At 43.9% G+C, this 20,216-nt stretch overlaps 1 protein-coding gene across 1 annotated transcript in view; it reads left to right on the plus strand.

Moving 5' to 3' along the window:
• The first annotated feature begins 1,424 nt into the window (after nt 1-1,424).
• The window catches only part of TMEM178B (transmembrane protein 178B), a 226,354-nt gene continuing 207,562 nt past the window's right edge, over nt 1,425-20,216 (plus strand). The window contains exon 1 of the mRNA XM_050324519.1: nt 1,425-3,585. Within this exon, the coding sequence (XP_050180476.1) occupies nt 3,204-3,585 (382 nt within the window). The 5' untranslated portion in view covers nt 1,425-3,203. The remainder of the gene's footprint in view (nt 3,586-20,216) is intronic.

Consider the following 20,216-nt stretch of genomic DNA (forward strand, 5'->3'; position numbering starts at 1 on the left):
AGGAGCCAGAAGCTTTGTGACCACAAACCTCTAAATTTTATCTCTGAACAGACAAAAAGTATGGCTGCTCCATTCCCACTATAAAATCAAGTTCCTTTTATCTACTGACATGTAGTTGCTTGAAGAATCCAGTTATAGAAGTGGATCCATCTGTGCTGAACTATTTTTAAGGAAACCTTAGATCCTTAAATATTTGTCTTTATTATTAACAACAAAGGGAAGTTTCTGCAAAAAAATTTAAACCAGGGCCTTGTTTCAATAAAACAATTAACTTTATCAAGAGCTTTCCAGATACAGTCCATATTCATAACACTGAAATCTTGCAGTAGAGCTGTTTCAGAAGATACAGATTATTGTAACATCTATGGTTTGCATGATTGACTTTGCCAGTTTCATAATCATGCAGGGGGTTAGAGAATATGGCGCATTTCAAACCAAAAGTGGTTTAATGGGATAGATATCCTTCCGTAGCTGAAAATCCCAGTTGATTTGGGACCTGGCTTTGCCAGGTAAAATGGAAGGAGTTGTTTTGCCTTTTTTGATAATACAATTTGGTTTGGGGCCAAAACCTGTTATGATCCAGTCATGCGTGGCTTTTTTTTTCCTTTTTTTTTTTTTCCCTGTTGCAGCTGTATTCCACAAGAAAATCCAGGTATGCATTTCGGATACTCAAAGAGCTACTACATTCCACCTCTGCTCTCCCCACTGGAGCAAGTCTAATTTGTGTGGCTAAGGTTAAAAAAAGCCAGCAAAATCCAAGGACTCCCCTCTTGGGGCTGATGGTTCTCACCAGCTCCAGGGCTCCAATAAAGGCTGTGCTTATTTTCAATTCAGATGACACAGCTTGGGATCCAGGGGCCAAAAGTTGGTAGGATCCATCCTGGATGTAGATTTTTACAGCACACATCTGTGGAGGGGCATCAGGCTGTGGACTTCTTGGTGCAGTAGGAGCATCTGCATTGTTTGCTGTTCATGCTGTGGAGTCCCTGCTGTGTGGGAGCCAAATATTGGATGGGGCTAACTAGGTTCCTCTGCCAGCTCCAGGATGCTGTGGTACTTGCAAATCAGGATATGCCAGGATCCAGAGCTTTTTGACGCAAGGGAAATTACCATCTCTATTTCCTTTTTAAACAGTACAGTTCAGGCTATGAAGGCCTCAGTTTTCTGGATCACACAGAAGGTCTCGAATCCAGAGGTTTTTTTCAAGCTTGTGCTCTGTATTATGTAGTAGGTTGGGATTTTTTTGGTGCAGTGAGAAACAGCCCCGCTTGTCTTGGGCTTGGTTGACACAATGTAAGGGCTTGTGACCAAGAACGAGCAGGATCCAGTTAAATCCAGGTTTTACTTTTTCCCCTCTTAAGAAAGTAAGGCTTCGACATTTCCTGCCTGGGAAGTGGTGCAGTTTATCTTTAAGGAGGATAGAGAAATAAGAAATGAGTCTCACGTTGCACGGGTGACATCACTGGCTTTTGGCTCAGCGCTCTGTATGCTCGGTCTGTAGGCTTCGGCCAAGGCTGCAGGGCTCGGTGTTTGAACAAGGAAAGATTCCCAGGTGTACAGAAGATTGGATTCGCTTTTATTTGGGTTAAAAACGGTGAAATGAGATTTCTAAAGCTTGGGGACTCCAGCTCGCCTTCTGTTGCACTTGATCTCTACAAAATGGGTGAGTTATTCCCATTAAAGAGAAAGGGAGTGAAAATTTAAGGAGAAAAAAAATATGTCTGAAAATATAACCGCTGATGCTGGGGATACGATTCGTATGAAGCTGCTGAGCTAAAAAATCTCAGCTCCGACGTGGAGACCGGGCCATATGGCAGAGAAATGGTGCAGACCGAAAGCTGTTGACAACAGTTAGGGGCTGCTTTCCTCTCCCCGTGTAAGGTGTGTAGCTCCCCCACCCCTCCCCTCCGCCCCTCCGCCCCGGTTTGTTTTGGTTCGGTTTCCCCCGACCTCCCTCCCCTCCCCGCTCCTCAGCATCCTCTCCGCCAGCCGTAGCCCTGCCCGCCTGCCTTCATCTTGCAGATGGCTAACGTGCCGCCGTGTTAGGAAAACTGTGCACAACACATCCCGGCTCCGGGGACGGAGGAAGCTTTTCCGATCCCAGCGGAAGGGGGGGCAGCAGCGTGTGTGTTGTGTGTGTGTGGACGAAGGATGCCGGGGCCGAGGGCAGCCCCCCGTGCTGCCTAGCGGGCGGAGCGCGGCCGGCGCCGGGTCCTGCCGGGCTGCGGCTGCTCCCGCCGCCTCTCCCCGGCCCGGGAGCCGGGAGGCTGCCGGAGCGCTGTCCGGGAGCGCCGGGGCAGGAAAGGAGCGCGGCGTTAGGCTGCCTGGATGAAGGCGCCGGCGAATAAAGCAGGCGAGCGAATGGCAAGGCTGGCAGAGAGAAGCCGAGATGTTTCCGAAGCCGAGATGCCAGTGACTGTCAGCGAAGTCTGCTGAGGGAGAGAGCCGTGCGTGCCCGCGGTTCCAGAGCCAGCCGGGGAGGGTATGTTTTAACCACGATTTCAAACAGCAGCAGCAGCAGCAGCCGGCAACAACAACAGATTGCTCCCCGCTCTTGCTCCCTCCCCTTCGACCCCGCTTTAAACCCAAGCAAGCGAGCGACCGTCCAGACGATGATGCTCTTGCTGAGCCGCTGACAAAGGAAAGGCAAGTCACCCATTCCTGTAAACGGGACAACTGGCTGCTTGCAAGTGGGAGATGTCAGGCTGTTGAACTTTCCTGCCCTGTGACGATGCCGTGGTGAGGTTGCCGATCTAAAAGCCATCTCTTCTGGGTTTCTGAGCTGGCCGGATTGAAAGAGATTAATGGACTGATCAACCATCAGGTTTCTTCAGGGGGATACATCCCTTCAGCCCCTGTCACTCGGGTGCTCGTGGTGAGGGGAGCAGGACATCTTTGTGTAGGTGGGTCACTGGCTCGCTCCCATTGGAGGTGCAAGGCTGTGTTGCTGTGTTTCTCCTCGCCAGGTCTCCTCTGTAGAGGAGCAGAGGCAGATGAGACTCCAGGACTGCCTCCAGGGCAGAACTTTGTAGCGCTCTCAGCATCCCTCTGCAGTGTGGATGTGAGCCACGGGAGTTGGGGATGTTTGAGGCAGACTCTGCCAAGTGACACCTAACAGCTGCTCTGGAGGTTTTTGCGTGGTCTCACACCCGAGGGCTTTGCCTGTCGTGAGGATGTCCATGGTGTTTCTGTGAAGCTGAGGTATGGCTGCTGGAAGGTTACTGCTGTATGCTGGCCTGTCTTTAGCTCTGTGTGCCCTGGGCATGCTGGCTGTGGCAATCTGCTCTGACCATTGGTATGAGACTGATGCCAGGAAGCACAGAGAGAGGTGCAAGAGCATCACCACTAAGAGAAATGATCCTGGCTTCATTTATAACTCCAACAACAACCTGCCTCTCAGGGCCAGCAGGTCTAGGTTGGACCGCTGGGAAGGGAAACTCCTCTTGGCAAGAAACAGGAGGCAGATCTTTGCTATGAGCGCAGTAGACGAGTGCAACAGACAGTACAACTCGACCAACATGGGGCTCTGGAGGAAATGCCACCGACAGGGATTCGACCAGGAGCTGGAGGAGCTGATTGCCAAAGGTAAGGGCTGTTTTTTTACCAGATGAACGTGCCAGGCCCTCCTGAGGTGAGCAGGGGCTGAGCAGAGCCGTTTGGGCTCACAGATGGGAGCTGGTGTCTCCAGCCAAATGCCTCTCCTTGCACTGAGTGAACTGGCCAGGCTGGCCATTGCTTCCAGAAGCCCTGCCAGGGCAGATTCCCATGGGGTCTCCGCTGTTGAGACATGGGGTTTGGGAGCAAGAAGGCAGTGGGGGTGAGAGTAGACACACCCCAGAATGTCTCTTTCATGTCTTTCTCTCTATGCTTGATACAGTCTGCCTATCACCATGGTATCAGATTATTTTCCAAACACAAATAAAAATATTAATAAAGCAGACACTGGATTTTATTTTAATTATATTTTTTTTTTTAATTTTGTTTGACCCTGGTGGCTCAGGCAAAGCACAGAGTATTTTATTGGAGGCTACATATATCTATATTTTATGATTCCCTTGCCAAATACCCCAAATCAGTCCTGAAATACACCATTTGCAGTGCTCACATGTAGGGTTTTTTTATTCTCAAATGGAGAGTAAACAAAGAAAAATTCTAAAGAGCATGAGGAAACCCAGCTTGCTGTTTACACTGAGCTATGTTTTGGAATATTTTCAATATCTACAAAACCTTACGTGAATTTATTAGAGAGGAATAATTTTCTCTTGGGGAGGAGATGCATCTGTTTGCCTGTAGCATTTTTGTGCTGTCTTTTTTTTTTTTTTTGTCTTTTGGTCCTTCGTCTTAATTTTTTCCCCAAGGAAGTGGTTCAAGGTGATGGTCCCAAACATTTCTTTGATCCAAAGCATAGGAAGGGGACACAGGCATAAAACCCAGCCTAAACATCCTGCTTACAGAAGATGCATGTTTTTGCAGGGTGATGAGGGTTTCAGTGAAGGATGACGGCATCTTTGCTACCCACAGCATGGTTACTCTGTACTACAGGATAACATTTCCCTCCCATGGTTCTTCTGTTGCATTCAGAAGATTCCCCATTGGTTTATTTCCATCGTGTTGAAATCACTGTTTCTTACACAGTGCAATCTTGCAATCTTTCAAAATACTTGCCTGCTAAGTGTGTTCTCTGTCCCAAACTCCCTTGGTAGCCTATGTTAATTCCCTCTTTTCAAACATTACAAGTGGAATTATTGCTTAAAGCTAACTGTTCATGAGGGGTGATCTTTCACACGTGTTTGCCCATGTATATGTTTTGTTATCTTTTGCAAGCGAGCACTGGAGGTGAGCAGCATGTTACAGGTTTGCACCAAATCAGTACAAACAGGGAGCCTGGATCACTGTTTGGGAGCCTGGATCACTGGTTGGGATCCTGTCTGTGTTCTAGGGACCCTTAATATCTATCTATCTGCTGCTTAACAACTCCTATGGAATAGATTGGTGTCTTCAGCCCCATTTGCAGTGGGTGAGTGAACATGTCCAAAGCCTGTCAGCACCCAGACACTCCAGACACCCTGCTGCTGGTTACAGTGCCAAGGGAGTCATTCCTATTCCCTGTCTAGGTGAGGATGTGGATGTGCTGGGCTGCCGTGGAGGACTGGATCGCTCTGCCACGTGTGCTTGCTGTGCTCGGGGCATAAACAAATTCAACCTTGACAGCGGGCGAACATGTCAGCAGAGCTCACCTTTGGCAAATGGAGTTGCAGTTATTAGAGAGGTTTTTCATCTTGAAATAAGTGAGACTCGTTCCTCTTTCCCCACTTGCCTTGTCCTGGGTTCTGGAATGTCCGTTTCTCTTGCCAGAAACAGCTGAAACTGCCTGGTACTGGGTTATCTGTAATGGCAGCTGTGCTAAGTGTTAACTGTAGAGAAAATGTGACAAACCAAGCCGAGGTGGTTAAATGCAGGAGAAGGTGGTCTTTGAAAGATCCTGCTGTAATTGGCGTGTTCCTGTGCGTGTATGAGCGTGTGAATGAGTCTGTGTGTGTGTTCAGTGAACCAGCTCTAAATATCCAGCGTTCAGCGAGGGATTCCCGGGCTCAGGTGCAGTGAGAGTTCCTGCACACACTCTCCTGGACATACGTGTCTGCAGATGGCCAGGGAGCCACTCCGGAGAGTCGCTGCCCCAAGGTCAGAAGTGCAGCTTGTGCACAAGAGGGAGGTATGTGCAAATACAGGCATGTGTCACTCCTTGCCTTCTTTAAAGATCCTTTGTTACACATTTCACAAAGTTCATTGCGCACTGAGAGAAATGTTGAAGGAGGGGGACTCTGAACACCAAAATTTTAGTTCATTTGATGGCCTTTCTGCAGTGAGGTTCTCCTATACTATAGCTCTCAGCCATGATGAAGAGCCACATGCAAATGCTATAGAGGTGTCTGTTCCTTTGGCACCTCCAGATTAAAACATAGAAAAGCAAGTAAAATGGCAGTTTGATAAAATAAAGTGTTTGACTTGCTCAGAAATAAAAATGCAGATTTTTTTTTCTTTTACAATCCTCACTTGCATGATGAAAGTGAAGTAAGTGTTGTTGCTGTCCAATGCTGAGAACAGCTGTGAGTTCAAAACAAAGCAGGTATTCCAGGTTCATCCCAGCATCATCAGTCATGGAAGTAAAAACTATAAGTAGTTTTTACTTCCATGACAGATACTTGCCTGGGAGTTAAAGGTTGCAGGGGTGGGTGCTGGGGGAGAGTATGCCCTGTGCAGGTGAAAAGGGCTGCAGATATTCTCTACCTGTAGTAATCAAATAACCTGACTGGGGTACAGTATTTCTGCACAGATAAAAGCTCTCTTTCTCTCTCTCTCTCCCTTTCACTCTCTCTCTCTGAGCTCCAGGGCAAATACCTTATAAAACAGGATGTTTAACTGTCCTTCCTCTGTTAATTTAATCTGGCACACCTCTTCCAGAACTAGATAAACTAATGCAGGTTCTGGCCCAAAATATTGTGTGTAATGCTATAGGTAAGTGAATATAAATTTTATTAAGTGTTTTGGGGGTTGTTTGTTTATTTGTTTTTAAAGCTGGACAGAATCCATGATCCATTTATTTTAAAACCGATCCTACATTTTTCCCTAGGCAAAACTTCCAGTATTGAGAATGGTAGATTTGTCTATCAAAGGATAACAAAAAATGGTCATTAAGAGCCTAACTAGCTTTGCAAATACCCTGCAGTTATTCTGCTTATGAACTCTGCTGAAATTAATACAAGCTATAGGCAATGGCTTGTGGTAGGATCAGGCACTCTGGTACTTGGTAGTATTCTGATACCAGTGATTTTAAAAACCAGTTCTGTTCCTAATAGGCTGTGCCACTTCTGTAAATGTATTCTGCATTTTTTAAGTTTTACTTTCTGGGAAATAAATCAAGGCCTTTAGGTTGGATTTGGCTAGAACAACTGGAGATCTGCTGCTTTAGGTTTCTTATAAATAGATATAATAGACACTACTGCATATAAAAATAGTTAGTCCTTTTTATATTTCTCCTGTCCTTTTTTTATATTTTCATAGAACCCATGTGCACACTTCAAAATAATAAATTAGGTAAATAAGCAGTGAATTAAAAGAGATTGTCACAAGTAAACATAATCAGGGAGAGGCAGGCAAGCATGAGACCAAAGGCCTGAAGAATATTCTAAAGCTGCATCAAAATTAAGCAGTTAATTTCTTCTCTTTGTCATCATGGGGGGAAAAAAATCAAACCAGAAACAATAGAAATTACAGTCAATAAAGAAATTATTGGAGTTGAACATGCAAACTGATGTTCTTCCTCACCTGAATAATCTTAATTTCTGGGAATGGACTACTTGGACTGAGGGAAAGCACTCTGGTACAGAAGAACCAGTCAAAAGAAAGAGCTAACAGAGCTGTTCCTCTGATTCTGCTTTCGCATCTCATCACGATTTTTAGCATCTCAGGACCAGAGTTTCTCTCCTGATCCCTGAAGCCTTGCAGAGTCAGGAAATGCTGGCTCTGGGATTGTTCAGCACAATACTTTAAGCTGCTTTCAGTTCTCAGGTGTTTGTCCAGGCTTCTCCACAAACCAAATAGCCCTCCTGCTTAACGCCTCTTTGAGCACAGTGCTCACTATATCCTGTTAGGTCCACTGTTTGCCTGTTAACCACGGGATTTCTAGCAAAAGCAGCAATCCCTCATCCTAGCAACCACTCCCAGGGAACCAACCACCTCCACCACTGAGCAAGCAGAGAGCTGGAATGCAGGTAAGTGTCCATTCGTGGCTGGGAGAAGGCAGGGTTTATGTCCTGCTTTGGCAACCAGCAGCTCACCGCTCCTTGTATACGGCTTGTAGTGACCAGAAAAAAAACAGGGAAGCCACAGGGATCCTGTCTGCATCCTATGGCAGTGTTGCTCAGATGCTTTCCTGCAGTAGTTGAGAGGAGAACAAGAAAACAAAAAAAGGAATTGCATCATTTAATTATAAAGGTACAATAAAGTAGATGAAGAAGTTGCACAGTAACCAGAGTCTGTTCCATTTAGACAATTACTACTCAGAGGACCTTTCATCTTGCCTTTGGAAGGCTGCCAGTTAAACCTGACTGGATGAGGCTCTGCTGCCTGCCATTGGAATCCAATTTTATTTAAAAAAAAAATAGAATTTACAAGGACCTTATTATTTCAACCCTCCTTTTACCTTCCTTCTTCTCCCAAGATCCGCGGAACTCATAGTAAATCCTATTTTTAAAACATTTTATTGTGAGTATACTTAACCCATGCCACCACTGGAAAAAAAAAAACCCTAAGTAATTCCTGTGGAGCCTACCTCCACCTCAAATAATATGCAAGATTTCTAGGATGAAAGCATTCTCTGTTTTGGTTTGTCAGATGCACGGCACAACTGAGGAAGAAAGGCTTAACAGGACTACTCCAGCCGTCACTAGGGATTATTTATACACAAATGGAAAAGCCTGAAGAGAGGCTACTTGCAGCTATCTCTAGGAGTAAAATGATTTATTTTTGTAAAACTGCTTGCAGTAGTTTGTGATGCTCTGGGTTGGACTCCTAAAATGAAATGGTTTTTGCCAGGTAAATGAGGACAGCCATTTTTTCATGTATCCTTCATATATTAAAGAATCCAAATGCTTTGTTTAAAATCTGTGCTTGAAATCCCAATAGTTTTCCAAATGATCTCATTATAACAGGGTCTTTATTGAAGTCTCGATTCTGATCCCAGTGAAGTCAATAGTAAATGTTTTATTGAACGTGGTGATGCAGCAAGTTCAGGCCTTTAGTGTTTCCTTTGAGGTTAAAATTGTCCCTGGGTAGGAAGGCCAGAGCCAGGTCCATGCTCCCTCCTGTCACAGCTGGAGTTCTGCTGGAGGCATTCAGTGAAATTTAAGCAGTAGACAGCATTGGAGTTGAATCTCAGGCTGTCTAGGTATTCAGCCTTTGCAGTTTTTGATACCACAATATTTCTTAGTCTGTTGATGTAAGACTGGAAGTCAAATTACTGAGATATGGCAAACCCATCCTCTCGTTCAGAGATTTTCTAAAATCATTCAGTGGATGAAACCACTGGTTCACACATGTGAGTTCCAGGAGGATTTGACCGCTTGTATTTTGAATAAGCAACTTTAATATTTTAATTGCGTCAAATTTAAATAGCAACCCTTAAAAAAATTTCTTTACCACAAGTAATGAGAACCTGACACATTCCTCTGACACATCTGAGATAATTAGTTTGATGATATATATCTGCTAAAAATACTAGGAACATATATGTAATTTAGCAGAGCCACTACTGGTTTTAATCATGCTTTTTTAAAGGGCAAATTTCAATCAAGCTGTTGGCTTTCAAGCAAAATTGCCAGTGAAGACAAATGGAAATTTTGCCTGAGTAAAAATGATGGGATCATGCCCTTCTCAAGAGAAACTGATATTTGCAGAGCTGCCTTCAGGACTGCATGCTTAATTCCTGTTCATTTAATTGGACATCCAGATCCCTTTGAGAAATCTCAGCATTTTTATCCTTTCTAACTATTGCTAAAAAATTTTCTACAAGTGTGGAGGAAAGGTTTAGTAAGAGTGAGGATGTGTTCTGTTCACTGTAAAAGTAAAAATGTGGAGGATTATTTTACCTAAATAGAGATGAAACGGCCTGAACTATTTTGTTGTCTCCCACAATAAAAAAAATCCATATTAATATTGCTTTTTTGTATTGAAAAAGTATTTCTGTGCATTCAGAAAAGCTTTAAGAGGGGAAGGAGTTCATTAACTATTGCAGAACCAGTAAAGAAGAAGCCTTTATACTGTGTAGGTTTTGCAAAAATAATGATGATCCTTTATAATGTGAGTTACTTAATGGCTCATTGCTCACAAACTGTTGCTGGAACCCTTGGCTACACATTCACCTCTTTAAGAGCAAAAGAAAGAAATGAGATGATGTTTCTTAATATTTAAGGAATAAATAGATAAATAATGTGGATTCTGGAATCTGTTAAGTGCCCTTAACAGATCATTTGGAGTAGGATCCATATAAAAGAAAAGAATATACTCTAACACACTTTCTCTGCAGGAGAGGAATCAGACTGAAAAAATGAAAATTTCCCCATTTTCTTTCTCATGAAGCCTAATTCTTCCATAAATAAATATTCAGAACTGCCCAGCTGAGCCTGCTGAAATCATAATCCTTTGTAGATAACTACCAAAATAGATGAAAGGAAGGTAGTACTGCAGTTAGGGCCGGGGCTTACAAAGCCAGAATTCAGTCCAAGCTCTGCCACAGTCTTTCTTCATGACCTGAGGCAAGTACTAAATCTCCCATACCTCAGCTCAGTAGCAGTATAATGGGGATTTCGTTCACTGTTATTAATACCAGTTAGCGTCCTACCCTCGGATTTATGAGCCTTAATCATGGATCAGAAATCATGGATCAGAAAATGCGTCCCTGTCCTTCTGACATGTGGCTGCACCTTAAATACTGGCGAGTAACGCAGCCCCATGGGGGAGCACGTGGAGACTACAAAGTGATTACGTTCACGTGAGCGGTAGTGGTTTTAGAACACCGGGAGACAAACCACATTTCTGTAAGCACCACACAGCGTGGGATCCCTACAGGAGTTGTAAAGGGGGATAATGAATAAAAAGCGCGGATGTTTACAGTATGGTCTTCCAAACAGTGAGGGATGGCACCAGAAAAATCACGGGTCATGTCTGCTTGAAAAATTGGTAAGTAGGTGATGGGAACTTACCCCTTTGGTTGACTGTAGGAGGAAGTTGACATTTCCTTAATGAAGACAAGTAGATTACACTAATGAGATAGATATGGGGACAGCAGTCAACAGTTGCTAAGAGAAATGGCATGGCCAGAGTGATGTGTTAGCAAAATGATATTTCTAGCAGCTTCCTAAATGGATGTAGGGAGGGTAAGATCACATTTGTAAAGGTCAGGAAAAGAAATATTGAAGTAATAAAGGCATGAGATGATGAGGGCCTGGGTGGTGAAAGAACATGCAAACCTTAGACATCCCCTGGATCTATGTACGTAATGAGAGAGACGAGATGAAGATGTTGCTTCAGTTCTTGACCAGAACAACAAGGAAAGTAATAGAATTGCCTGTGATGATCAAGAAGGGGATTTCTAAGGAGAACATATATTAAAGAAGAAAGAAGAGCACTAGGAACTCTGTTTTAGTTATGATAAGCTGAGTTTGATATATGTATGTCTATGAGGGAGTATTAGAGGTACTGTGGGTATGGACCTAGAGAGACAAGTTTGTCTTAGAGGAGTGAGCCTGGAAATCGCTATATGGAGTTCATAGGGAAATCTATGTTTGTGATAGAAATTATCAAGGGATGAAATACGGAAAGGGAAAAACCCCATGAACTTCCAGCAGAGCTGGGAGAAGAAAAGTATCTTCTGGAGGGCACGCAAAAGGAACAGATTCAAAAGTGGTGCAAGAGAAGTGAGTAATGTCATGGTAACTGATGAAAGACACCACTTCCAGTTAAAACAGCACAGGAGACTACTGCAGGTAGCTAATATATTGCAGCAGATAAGAACAGAGTATTCAGACTATGCTGAAAGTTGCCCAGTTCATTAACTAGAGATTTTGGCAGCAGCAGTTGCAAGGGAGAGGAAGCTGCACTGAACTAGCGGGGAGGACTCCAGGCAGTGTTTGTAGCTGGCATATTCAGAGAGTTTGGAGATGAAAGGGGGGGGGTAGGAAAAGACGTGGTATTTATAGAGGAAAATAAATGTTTTAAGATGAGAATATTTTAAGAGGAAGGAGATTGAGTGGTATTTCTGTTATAAGAGTAAAGAGACAGAGTGGTGTGAGAGGTCAAGGCGAAGACAGCACAACAGTGTCTATAAGGAAAGGCAGGAGGTAGGGTGAGACTGGCTAAGTGGCAAATAAAAGAAAGGAAGAGAGCCATGTAGGAGATTTTTCATCTGTAGGAGAGAAGAATGAAGAAGGAGTTGTAGGAGGGGAAGAGAAAACAGAAGGCAAAGCTGCTGAAAGAAGAAAATCATATTTTGTCATTTTTCTCCTGGAAAAACTGGGTGAAATCCTGCATAACAGCTGAAGTGGCAACTGAGGAGGCGGGAGGGTCTGAGGAATGAGCCAAATGTGGCAAAGAGGTGATTGTGACTGTGAGTCTGAGATTTAACTCTGCTGAGCTGGAGTAGTAAGTTTAGGACACGAACAGAACTGAATGGGGAAACAATGTGTTTGTAGTGGAGAAAGTTAACCAGGCAGGAGGGTTCCCATTAGGGATGCTCTACTGTGTGAGACGTAGCAGAGACCAACTGGTATGGATCAGGTGGGATTTGGGGTAGTGGGGCAGGAACAGCTAAGGAACGAAGGGCAGGAGGGCTGTGAATGAAAGGACGCAGTGTGGATAACATCAGCATGTGGAAAAAGAAAGGAAAGATAAAGAGAGTGATCAAAGACCAAGAGCAGGCAAGAAGCGCTTAATACTGATCATCTGAGGTGACAAAAATACCAAGAAAGCTTAGCATGAAGGAGGTGGCCAGTGGTTGTTGGAGAAAGAATCCTGGGGATGATCCAGGCGGTGGAGCAGAAGGATGGGGGGGAAGCACAGGGCCCAACATGAAGCCCTGCCTTTTTGGTGACTGATAGGATCAGAGTTTTAGGTAGAACAGAGGAGACATTAAACCATAAAGCTTAAAGGGCAGAGAGGTCACTACCAGTGACTTTTCTATAATTTGCCTTGCCTTCATGATGCAGGTTTATCCTGGGAAATCTTACAGAGGTGTCAGCATGGCTCTCCCCAGAAGAATTCAGTAAGTTTGTCCAATGTTTGGAACAACTGTTCTCCAGTCTCAGCTTGAACCTACAGTGAAGATAAACAAATAAAATATTAAGCATTAATTCAGGATATTTTTCACAAAGTGGTGTGTATGTGTGTACATATGTAGGAAGGTATTTGCACAGCTGGGGGCTTTTTGGGAAAAGGTTTTTACATCCTGTTTTACCTCCATTCCAATTCCCTCCATTCCATTTACAATTTGCAGGTATAAGTGTCCCAGCCTCTCAAATAAATGCTAGGCCAGCTAGGAAACCTTAGGTCAGAAATAACTTAGACCCTGTGGCAATCTGGCACATACCAGGTACTGCTCTGCTGAGCTCATGGTCAGATTTCTCCTTACTGAGTGGCCTGCTATGGTCTGTGCCCATTTCTGTTTCTGACTTCAGTGAAGATGTAACATCAGAACAAGCTGCAGTAACCTGAAGTGCTTTGGGGTTGACAGAGAAGCAGGAAAACCATCACTCATGTCCCCTTAAAGCAGAGCTGGGAGGATCTTTCCAGTATCCCCACCTGCTTTTTTTCAGCAGCTCTACCTCAGTCATCTCTGGAGGAGCTCTGCACTCAGTGTTGAGAAGGAAACTATTATGTGGGTGATTATCAGCATCTCTTGTCAGATAGCAGGAAATGCACTCAGGCTCTGAAACTGCTTCATCCCCCTTGTGCCCTGTGATTCTTTTGTTTATTACTATAAGCATGCAAGCTGAAACACCATAAAGGAATGGAGGTTTCAAGGATGTCCCATGTATACAGTGGTGTGGATCCTGTTAAGATATCCCACCAGATCGAGTGAAAGACACTGAAAATCTCTTGTCACAGCCCTTATTTAGTTCTGAGACCTTTTGTTGGTTTTGAGCTTCCTAAGTGTATTTCTAGACTTTCTAATAGGATGAAACAGTTATGCTAATTTTATTGGATAACAAAAGCTATTTGAAAAGATCTTTCTGCCTCAATATGAGTGTATGATTCTTGTCTCTGTGTCTTTGTGTCTCCATTAATCAGTGCATGTCTTGGAATAAGCAAAAGAGACTTTATAATGTAGATATTTTTTCTTTCTGCCCACCGGTCATTTAATGATAACAAAACCAAACAAACCAAAGAAATAAAAACATTTTTCAGATAGTAAGGGTATAGATTAGGGTCACGAGACTGACTTTGAAGAGATGATGCTGATTTATGGTAGCTGATGCTGCAATTGCATTGCTTTGTGTTGGGTACTTCAGTGGTTCCCATTAAGAGAGTATTCGAGTACTGTGCTTCTTGATCTTTAACCATAAAGGATTTTGAAGAGTGGAATTATCCCTGTTTTACACAGAGAACCGTTGCTCAATGATCCAAATATCCTGCAGGACAAAAGTTCACATTGGAAAAAAATTTCTCCTTGTTAGTCCCTAACCACATGAGCTGGTGTTTTGTGTTAAATTTCGTCCCTTTTGTATTCACTAGTCCTCAAGGTTGCCCAGTTCTGCTCACATGATATTCCATAAAGGTTAAAGAGATGGGGAGGAATGTTACGGTGATCAGAGAGACAAAGGAGGCAGCCAACAGGAACAGGGCAAATGGAAAAACTCAAATAGCTTAATGGGCTCAAATTGGGAAGTTGGATAATTTCCATCTCAGACTTCTGAAAGATGTGACATTGCAAGTCCAGTAAAAAGGATTTTCAATAAATCTGTCTAATTAGGGTGGTACATTAGGAATGAAAAGTAGCAAATCTATATTTAAAGAAAGGAGCAAAAGTTGCCTGGGCCACAGCGGACCTTTTAGTTTGATCATAATAATACCAATAATACTGTTTAAAGTAAGTTCTAAAGGAAAGATTAATTAAATGCACAGGGGAAAAATCAAATCAACATGCAATGTATGTTTTCCTATTTGAACTGTGCCAAACTACCGTGCTATATTTTGCTAGGAAGATAGCTGGGGTTTGAGATAAGGAAATGCCTTAGACCTAAGTTATCAGGATTTTGGTAAAGGATTTTATATTCTGCCCCTAAGGAACTGGGTTATTGCAATGTTAAAGCAATTAGTCCACAATTTACAGTGTATTTAAGGAACTGACCAAAGGAAAGCAAAAAGTGCTGAGAGAGGGAGTATAAAGATAAAGGTCAACAGTAGAGTTCCTGAAGTAGGGGACCAACCTTATTTAATATCATTAGTGGTGCTGGAGCAGGGTCTGTAAGGCAAGGTGACAGCTCTCACTGGGCTGGGCACAAAGAAATGAACTTAAGACATTTGCTGCTGCCACAAGAATGAGACATTGCTAAGAGAAAGAAGGCCTGGAATATTATGTACAAAGACCTGGGTAATGTTGAGGACTGGGTGACAGGAAAGATGTTAAATTTCTTTCAGTGTGAACTTTTGGTCCTGCAGAACGTGTTTGCATTGCTGAGTAAATACCTTCTGTGTTGCAGATTGGAATTCTGGTCCTCCAGGCATCCAGGCTATGAGGAGATTTGGGCTCAGCTGCCTTCCTCCCTGGCCACATACTGCACAGGGTTTACTTTCTGGGTGGGAAAGGCGCATACCTGAATCTCTTCCTTAGCTCAGTTGGGACGCAGCCGCACCTTAGTGGCTACAAGGGGTTCATTAAGGTGCACATATCTTGAAGTGCAGACAGAGAGCAGCAGAACCATGGCCAGGAGAAAGGTGGATGTGATTGAAGAACAGAGCTAGCTGGGTATTTCAAGAAGAGAAATGTTAAAGTCATGGGCAAGGTGTAAATCAAGCCTTCTCTGTTATAATCTTTGCTATTCTTGTCAACCACCTGTGATAAAGATGAATTCAAAGCAGGGCTGGAGCGGGATTACCAGTGTGAGGAGAGTAATGGAAGATTTATTTTACAAGTAGAATTGTTATCCAGAAGAAAAGGAGTTAAACACAGGAGAGGGGGAAGATGTGCTTAAGCTAAGGACGACAAGGGAGAATGGTGTGTGTGAGAGCCATGAATTCAGGTAGGCTAGAAGATGTGCTGAAGTGGGTCTCTGAAAAGAGCAATGAGGCCGTAGCACTTTAAACAGGCTTTTGGAACCATTACACGTGCCAGTGGTTCATCAGGTTTGGAGGTATCACCAAGGTTAAGTCAGCCTACTCCCTGTGTCAGAACTGCTTCCGGAAAGAAAAAAAAATGGGTTATTGTCATAGGAGACTCTCTCCTGAGGGACACAGAAATCCCCGTATGTAGACTGGGTCAAATTCTTAGGAAAGCCTGCTGCCTCCCTGGGGCACATGTTAAGGATGTGAAGACGAAGCTTCCTGCCCTGTTACAGCCCTCACATGATTATCCATTCTGGATTTTTCAGGTGGGCAGCAAAGAAATTGCAACGAGAAATCCAAAGGCAACCAAGAGAGACTTCAGGGCCTTGGAATAACCGATTAAGGGATGGGAGCACAAGTAGTGTTCTTCTCTATCCTTCCAGTTGACACAAGGGCTAGTGATGTCTTAGAAAGAGAGATTATATCTTTTGAAAAAAGGGTCAGGCAACTCATTAGGACTACAAGGATGTCGTGAGTTATGCAGGGAGGAAATTAGAAGGGCCAAAGTCCAGCTAGAATGACTTGATGATCTTAAAGGTCTTTACCAATCTAAACATTTCTATGATTCTGTGACACACTTGCCTTGCAATGCTATGCAAGAAAAATGAACACAGTCCTCTGTAGTGCTATGTCCTTATGAAAAGTGCCACAGGATGGTGAAGGATTAATTTATTATTACTGTTAATTCATCTTTTTTCTTACTGAAGGAAGAGCATATTCAGCTCTGTATCAAGAAGGACATGATGGAAGAGTGTTTATCACCGGCCTGCCTGATATCAGCCAAAGGTGTCTGGTGAGAGGGAAGAGACCTGAGGCAAATCCAGCTGCACCATCCCAGCTACTTTGTCTCTTTCATTCAGATCTGAGCTTCACTTTGTTTCCTCCCTGTGACATCCACCCCCGCAATCCAGGAAGGACTGGGGATGTGGACTCTGTGCACTTAATGCACACTTCACCCAGCTTTCCTTTAGATAATGTAGTTAATAGGGACTTTGTTTCCTGGCTCCCTCATCTGCTTTCTGTTTCAGATTGCCTTAGCTCAGCCACAGCAAAGGCCTGTTAGAGTCTCAGCTATTTGTATTCGTAAGCCAGGAGAACGCAGAGCCTTCAGATTCTTCATTAAAATGGTTTATATAAAATAAAAGAGAATTAGCGTACTATATTTAAACGTTCGGAATGGCTGGCAGCAGCGGAATTAAACTCTTATTTGCACATATTTAAATTACCATGCGATATGTGTTTCAGTTCACAAAATGTTCAGCCATTTGGCTGCTGATGCTGGGTGAAGTTTTTGTACAGCGGGAAGGATTTTGTCCCAGGATCCACCGGCTTATGAAGACTAAAGGCACCTACTCTGGGCTTTGTTCAGTTGTGTGGGCAGCAGGAGACCACAGTTCTCAAAAGCTTGTTGAGAGAAGTCTTACAGCACTAAAGGTAGGAAAACATCACCTGAGATGGTCTTTTTGGGCTATAGTTAAGCTCTCAGAAAAGGTGGAAGCCCAGTTGCATCACTGTGGAGCAAGAGAAGCTGCGATCTCTGCCTGTCTGGAAGTTTAGAGAACTTTACCTGAGAGTCAAAGCAGCAAAACTGCCTTCTGCATTACTGGAAGAAACTGTTACCCAGCTCTGTGCCTTGGTACCTGGAGAAGGACGGCTGTATCTAAAGTAGATCAGAGAAGGAATTTTTGTTTTTTACTTCTACTGAGGAATGACCACAGTCTTATGAAAGCATTCCCCCTTCTGCTTCAAGTGAACTGTAAAGGGTGGTGGCAGAGACTAAGGTAGGGAGACTGGACACTGATGGCATTGCCTCTGTGGGTGTCACATATGTGGGAGCAGCTGGATGTGAGGTCCTCTGCCTGTGTGCTGAGCTGTGTGACTGTGAGACAGCTGCTTTTTAGAAGACATGTATCTATGGCAGAGGGACTCTACAGTAAGCCACTATACACTGCTGAGGGTTTAGAACAAGGGCAGAGAAAAGTGATGTTCTTTACTTCTTTATGTAGACCTGAGCCATCCTTTTTCCATGAAATAATATTTTGTGTCTAAGAGGAAAAAGGCATCCGTTTCACCTGGTGTCCTGAGGAGCCTCCAGTTTTCAAAGGCTATTCCTTTTAATTCACTGATTGTGGTGGGAAAGATAGTCACAGACTCCTGGCAGTGGCATCAGCTTGGTGGGGATAACAGCAGGACAAAACCGTCTCACTGACTACTCCACAAGGTCCGTGTTTCTCAGTAATGAAGTGACTGCAGAGTGGGGTTGTGCACTGCCTTGACCTCAGGACTTGGAAACTTCTGTGTGGAGAAAGCAGGGGGACTTGTTTCACACAGGTTTTTAAACAGGAGGTTTCATGGGGAAAAGTGTGGCAACAAGTGTCTTCAGGGGAAGGAGGGAGAGGCTACTTGAATGGTTGGAGGGAGGAAAGGTGTATGTCTTTGTAAGGTCTGGCCTCACACTGACAGTGATGGCATTCCAGGGCCATCTGCTTCTTCCCCAATCTTTCCGTCTTGTCCCTGCAGTTAGGAATCCTGTTCTGTCCTTACTGGTGTCCCCTGCACTCTGTGCCACACCAGAACTTGTGGCACATCTTTCCCCCACTTGTTCATCAGTTATTGTTGGCATCCTGCCTGTGGCACAGCAACTAATTGCATTGTCAGTGCCTTCAAATGAAGAAGCAGCAGCAGGGGCAGATGAACTCTTCAGCACCAAAGCCATCTTTGCCTGTGCGTCACTCCAAGAGTACAAGTAAAAAGAGAAGGGGAAAGAGGCAGGACTTAGTGGAAAGTTGCCTGCAGTGTTGAGGCATGGGCAGGTCTTCAGACCCAGGCTCTGCTTCACCTGCTGCCATCATTTCTTCTACCGGAGGGGTCATGGTGTCCATTTGATGGTGTTACCAAGGTGTAGTTTTTGGCAGGTGGCATTAGGATGACTGGAATAACATGCCTGCCTTAATGATTCTTCTTCCTTTGAATGTAGCTCATGGCCTTTTTGGAGTTCCAGAGTCTGAAATCTGAGGTTACCTGCACTTGATTGCTGTAGTTGGGTGGTACATTTTGTACCTGTCACCTAGAAAATTAGGTTGTTTGAATGTTCATCTTGAGCACAGGAGTTAGGCACTGAAATACCTCCTCTGAGGACTAAGACTTTTCAGGCTGCTTGAGATAATGCTTCACTGCCTGTCTTTTGGGTCCATGTTTTGAAATGAGATCCAACTGTCCAGCTCTCAGAGGGCACAAATCGCCCCATTTCTATCTGCCCTGGTGGCAATTTACACCACAACAGGACTTGGTCCTAACACTTAGGGGTCAGATATGAGCACTTCTCCATTCATTTCAGCACTTTCTTTCCAGGGTTTTGGTCTGTGCTAAGCGCATTTTGACCTGCACCACTCCTCCAGAGCAGAGCAGCCATTCTGCGTGGCTTTGGAAGAGGCCACAGAAACTTTATGGTAGATTTGGTGGAACCTGGTTGGTGAATGGGTGTAAGGCTCATGCACCCAGGACCCTGTCAATGTGGCAATGAATTAACCAGGGCCATCGGGGTCCGCAGACTGGGCTGCCTATAATGATGCAATTTCACATCCATAACATTTATCACAGAACCCAGCCTGTCAGGCAGGTCAGTGCTCCTGAGTCTAAGTTTTAATTTGAGTGAGAAATTTTCGCTCTCTCACAGCTATGGCAATAACCTTCAAAGCTAACATCACAGTATTGGCATCTGGTGCACAGATATTTGAACCAGAAGGTAGAGGCAACATGTAAAAATATGGATGTGAATAGAGGAAATACGTCAGGAGTCCTCCCTATAATCCTTAACAGTTTCTTTTACTGTCAGGCTGTTCGGTTTCAAAGGCTAATATCAATTATTTTCCTTTGTTTCTAAGGGCCTGGGAGCTGAGAAGTGACTCCTCTGACATTTCAGTATATTGCTGTAAAGAATATGAAGAAAGTTTTCACACGAAACATGTAAGAGCCAGAGTTTACCCATCACAGATGCCAACCTGGTTTCAAAGGATTTAAAAAGGCCTAGTGTCTGTCACGGTGTTTTGTTTGATATTTTTCTGTTGATATATTGCCTTTGTAGCTTTTTCATCTGCTAATTGATGTGTGGCTGTTTATACTGGTCTTTCAGCTGCTCTTGAGCTTTACGTTAGATGCAGTACTTTGTTTTTTCACGATTCTCACAGTTGTATTTAAAGGTTTAGGAAGATCAGTCAGAAGTATGTTTGCAGCTCTCACAGCTTAAGGTAACTTTACTGAAGGGAACCAGGGGAAAGCAGAGATGCAGTGGGTGCCTGAGCACTCAGGCAGCCTGAAAAAATGAACTAGACAATGTGATC

The sequence above is a fragment of the Myiozetetes cayanensis genome, unplaced genomic scaffold (assembly GCF_022539395.1).
Source record: "Myiozetetes cayanensis isolate MyiCay16 unplaced genomic scaffold, myiCay2020 scf3, whole genome shotgun sequence".
Classification (NCBI taxonomy): domain Eukaryota; kingdom Metazoa; phylum Chordata; class Aves; order Passeriformes; family Tyrannidae; genus Myiozetetes; species Myiozetetes cayanensis.